General features: G+C 31.6%; 1 protein-coding gene across 2 annotated transcripts; it reads right to left on the reverse strand.

Moving 5' to 3' along the window:
• Window positions 1–574: 574 nt before the first annotated feature.
• On the reverse strand, window positions 575–5,029 carry LOC114180403 (F-box/LRR-repeat protein At3g26922-like). Of its 2 annotated transcripts, none has more exons than XM_028066719.1 (4): window positions 4,864–5,029; window positions 3,097–4,067; window positions 2,732–2,938; window positions 575–968 (listed from the first exon to the last, which is right to left on the reverse strand). In XM_028066719.1, the coding sequence occupies exons 2-3, from the start codon at window positions 4,036–4,038 to the stop codon at window positions 2,762–2,764; spliced, it is 1,119 nt and encodes a 372-aa protein (XP_027922520.1). In that variant the 5' UTR covers window positions 4,039–4,067; window positions 4,864–5,029; the 3' UTR covers window positions 575–968; window positions 2,732–2,761. The 2 variants fall into 2 exon arrangements, with proteins under 2 accessions (XP_027922520.1, XP_027922519.1); XM_028066718.1 differs by having other exon boundaries at window positions 3,097–4,077.
• Between the last annotated feature and the right edge of the window lie 254 nt (window positions 5,030–5,283).

Consider the following 5,283-nt stretch of genomic DNA (forward strand, 5'->3'; position numbering starts at 1 on the left):
GATGTAATAATCTAATAGTGATTAAAGTGATAAGTTAAAAATAGATAAAAAAAATGAATTAAAATATCATTATCCCCAATAATAATCCCCAATAATAATAGGCCGATACAAAAACAGAAAATGCTTCACTTTAATTTCCATATAAGCACAATCCATTCCCATTAATTTCCAATATTAGATTTAAAAGACGGTTAAGACACCATTTTGTATTGAATAAAAAGCTACAAAATTATAAATGAGACTATTCCTAAAGATGTCAAACATCAAGTTAAAAATAATCAATTCATGTTTTGTTAAAGCTAAAAATTTTATAATCCATCTCAATTTAATATAGACTAGTTAAAATGTATGAAATAATATACGAAATAACTATGATAAAAAAATTATAAAAGATGATAAAAAACTAATATAGATTTTGGTGAATTGCATATCAACTCACATTTAATTCAGTTTGACCTCATTTAACACATAAACTATGTTTGATTTATTCAACATTTAAAATAATTATTTTTTTTAAGCTAACCCGGCTCAAACTCGTGTTAAACTCGCATATAATCAATTTTAACATCTCTAATTAAAACTACAAAATTCCATGATTTTTTATAAATTTCATCTAAAAACAGAGAATACCCAAACGATTCTAATAGTCTGAAGAGCAGATTCTTCACATACTTGGGTTTATGTTCAATTGTCAAAACTCAACTTCGAGGCCTGTTTTGGAGTCTCAAATTAGCCATTGCTACGAACGGAAAATAAAATTTGAAAAAGAAAACCTACAGTAGAGATGAATTCTCAAAAGTTCTAAGCTTCCAGCTACCATCATTGCTATGAAATTTCCTTGCTTTAGGTCTAAAATGTAGTAAAAGACATTGAGAACCTAACCATTCCTTAGGCCCTGTCTTCAAGAAAGCAACAAACTGTCACCATATTGAGCCGCATGGGATTCTTTGAGTGCATAGATCAACAACCTAAACAAGAATGAGTAAAAATTAGTCAAAACCAATTTAGATTAGGGAGTAAACCTATAGCAATAAATTTTCAAGCATTTCAATAGGTCCAATTAAAAAAATGACATGCCATAAGTGGTAAATCTTCTTAGGCTTCAAATCGAACTTGTAATGCCAAATAACTACACCAACCATGCAAGCAAAAACTAGACTAAAACAATTTTATGCCAATACAAGCTCAAGTTTCAACATAATTTGCAAAAATTAAGAGTGCTTACTTTTATTGAATATAATACAGCAAGCGAAACTGACTAAAACACAAGAAGTTCCAGACATATGTTAAGTTAATCAGCTAACTAGATCTCTTTAAGCATTATCTTATCAAAAGAATCATAAAAAGTTAAATCAACAGAATTATTACCTTGCACAGATTATACATGACAGTTCCAAAAAAACATGTAATTTTCTGGAAGACATAGCATATAAACTATATTGGATTAACAGGGGATAAGGAATAGAAAATCGAATTGGGCTTTGAAGTCTGAGAACACTGAATATTTTCTAGCAATGCAGAGGTACTACTTCATATGCTTAATGCAATTAAGTCAGTTAGTATGGTGCAAAACCGTACACATGCTTAATGAAATTAGGTCTGAGAAAGTATTGCAACTAAAAATGTATAATGTATGTCACTTAAATTTAAAAATTCGAAGTTCATAAAACAAATGAAATTAGATCAATTACAACTTTTAAGCACCCATTCCAGTTTCTTGCAGTGACTAGTCAAAAGTCTGCCATGAATACACGGCAGATGCCATTGCAGTCTATAATAGAAGCATGGTGGATATAGTAAAAAAGCATTCTACAAACAAAAAGTATACTTGAAAACTGCAGAATATAATTAAAAAACAACATCGATAACAAACTATGAAATACAAACATGTGGTAAAAAATAAAGTTCACCAAAAGTACACAATCCACAAACTTATACTAAGAAGCCTCACAGTTCAGAGAGAACAAATTAAAGAATCAATAGAAAAGAACAGAGACTTGGATAAAAGTAGACAAATAAAGACAACTGAAAAGGAAATGAAGATTAAAGAAAATTAGAGATACAAAGAATCGGTTGAAAGAGAAAGAAACAGATAAACAGGGACCCAAAGAACACAGAAGATACTTGAAAGAACAAAATTATTAATTTGCAAAAGACAGACTCCTTTGCTGGACAAGGTGGAAGCATTTCATCAATCAGGTGCCTAATGTTAGTTTGAAATGGTTAGAGAATCTTTAGGCTTTCCTTTTAAAAGAACAAACAAAGGGAGGCTTGTACCTCAAACATTTTGTTTGCAGTCAGAAAAAGTATCTCAGGTTTAGAAAATGAACAATGACTCATTTAACAGAGCTTAACCCCAAAAAGCAAGATGTAATGTATGACACATTTTACAACACAAAACCACATTTTACAGTTAGAGATACATAAATTAATCAAAAGAGATGGTTGTATATCTTTTGTCCCTGAACTTCAAAGAAGTTAGGTTTAAAACAGAACATATCGGACTGATTACAACCACTTAATAACTCCTCATAGTGGTATAGTGGTAGCTTATTAAATTTTGTAATTTTCATTTGCTAAATTGAAAAGAAAAAAAAAGAATTGATGACACACAATATAGACGAGGCACGTACAAACACAATCCATAACTTGCTACATAAGTGCATCACCATATCATGGAAAAACAGAAACATGAACAAAGTAAAACTGAATAATTTGAAAAATTTTATACCCCAAGAGTTAAGCATGTATATGTCTTTCATCAATCTGTGAAGTCAAACTCAATTTTGACCGCTGGAGAGTTCTTAAGTAAGTATGGCAATGATATCTTTAATATATCATCAGATACTTCTTCATATGGTAGCTTCTTCACAGTCAATGTCTTCAATTCAACAAAAGAAGGAGGTCGAATGCCCGCTGCACGAGGTTTTGATAGATCCTACAGAGATAGAGAAAATTGGAATTGAAGACATACTTTGATCAACATTCTTAATTGAAAGACTGAGTAATAGGAAAAAAATGGCACAAGAACACAAGAATATTATATGTCTTATGAAAAAAATAAAAGAGGTAAAGAGTAAAAGCATAGTAACTCACTTGTACTATTAACTCAAGAGCACTCAGAGACACTGTCATCATCTTTAAATCAGTTATCCCTTGCAGCCAGCATAGGATGAGTAACTGTGTCTTGTGATACCATGAATTTCCACGTGACTCGATGGTTAATTCCTCAAGGGACGAAAGATTGGGTATGGACAAAAGTGGATGATCAGTATGACCCGATAAAGTGAGAGAACTAAGGTTTGGAGTACAAACATCAATTCTGAAAAATCCTGCTTCAAAGCTGCCATCTAGGATCAGATTGGAAAGGTTAGAATTGGATATACGAAGGAATTTTAGACCATTATGCAACGAACAACCTTCAAGTATCAAACTATTCAACATGCGACAATTAGAAAATGGCTCAGCATAGTCATTGACAATTGCAGTAAAAGTGACAGACTCAAGCTGCATGCTTCTTATTGCTGGCATGTCCAGAGACTCTGGAAGTAATATCATAAAAGGGTCATAACTACTAACAGAAAGCTTAAGAAATGTCAAGGACTGACAGGAAAAGATGTGAGGGCGAAACTCAAAACTGGGTTTAGAATTCAAATTTATAAAGATTGTCAATTGTTGAACATTGTGCTGCACGGCATATTTCATGAGCCTATTCAGGAGCTGGGGCTGAGCATAACCGCGACGAGTGAATTCAAGATTAAGCAGGGAAATAGAATCATCACGTTTAGATAGAACGTGAGACACAAATTTCTTGAAATTGACAACATTATTAAAGAAGAATGTGTTAAATGCAAGAGTAGTGAGATGTTTCCAGAGATCCTTCCATCTTTTAGACAAGACACAGGTTTGAACAGCATGCTTTGTGTCCATAAACTCCATAATGTGGATCAGAACACAGTCAGGCAATTCACTCAGCCTGTCCCTCTTCCCTTCTCTATCTCTTCTACTCTGCCTCTTTCTCTTCTTCCTTGTCTTCATAATCAACTTCCCTACTTTTCCTTCTCCTACTGTTGATACCTGACCATAAAAATGTTAGAAAAAATACTTCTCAATCTCATATATGCTTTAAATTGCAGGAAATTAATAACCTTTCTAACATATTTTTCATTTTTACAGGGCAAACAACCATTTTTATTCATAAAGGTGTAAAACAATACCACATTAGTATATGAAAATCAGAAAATTCAAACTAAATCCTCATGTTGTCATTTAGTCTTAAACTTAATTACTTATTGTCACTTTAGTCACAAAGGGTCTGATTGTCTGATTGCATGCAAGTTATTCACTTTGGTCACAAAGGATCTGATTGCATGCAAGTTATACAAGCGTCTTTGGATACAAGACAAAACTGAAAACTGTTTTATAGATCGTAAGGACTGGAAATACAGCATTAGTAGATGAACACTCAAAAGCTCTTCTAACAGTGTATCCACACAAGGCCTAAGTGTTTTTCAGAGTTTCTTGTCTCATTGCATGCAAAAGAAATAAAAAATATAGAACTTTTTCCAATTAATAAATACTCTAAAAAATCCTTCTAACAGGTTCTTGAAAAGGATTAGAGTTATTCAATCAATAATTCCATTTTGAACAAAAATAAGAAACAACTTACTCTCCCTATCTCTCTTTCTAAAGAATTTTAGCATCTGAGGATAAACCTTAGACCTCCCATGGTGTTTTTTTCTTTTCTTTCTAAAGTATGAAAAAAAAAAAACCCTATTAGAAGTTATCATTATTAGAAAAAATCTTTTTTCTGTCATTTCTAAAATAATTAGTAAAACGAAAAAGGGGACGCAGAAGTAATACCTTATACTTCGGAGATGTCACAGTTACAAAGTGGCAGCTTCAAATTTCTTTATAGAATGTTTGGTTAGGGTTTGAATCCATGAATCGTTGAAACCGATGAAACCAAACCAATTTGAAACTGAAGCGCCGCACACCGAGTGAAGTGAAGGATCATTACATCGTTTGTTTTGGTGACACATCTTCCGCTCGCTCTTATATAGGCAATTTTTTTTATTGTTTTTTATTCTTAATCTATGTAATAGTTTTTTATTTTTGTTTTTGTTTTCTATTAATACAATACTTTATTTAAGTTACATCTTTCATAACTTTTTTATAACAAATTTAATTAATTTAGTTATCAAATTATATATATATATATTAATTAGTTTCTGTCAATAATTTTTGTCTATCCATCAAATAAGTAAATAAAATTAAGATAAA

Source organism: Vigna unguiculata, chromosome 4 (assembly GCF_004118075.2).
Source record: "Vigna unguiculata cultivar IT97K-499-35 chromosome 4, ASM411807v1, whole genome shotgun sequence".
Lineage (NCBI taxonomy): Eukaryota > Viridiplantae > Streptophyta > Magnoliopsida > Fabales > Fabaceae > Vigna > Vigna unguiculata.

Coding starts and splice junctions, on each gene's coding strand:
- LOC114180403 (XM_028066719.1), bottom strand. CDS start 4,038: ATGAAGACAAGGAAGAAGAGAAAGAGGCAGAGTAGAAGAGATAGAGAA. Junction 2,939..3,096: donor CTCTTGAGTTAATAGTACAA/GTGAGTTACTAT, acceptor CTATCTCTGTAG/GATCTATCAAAACCTCGTGC.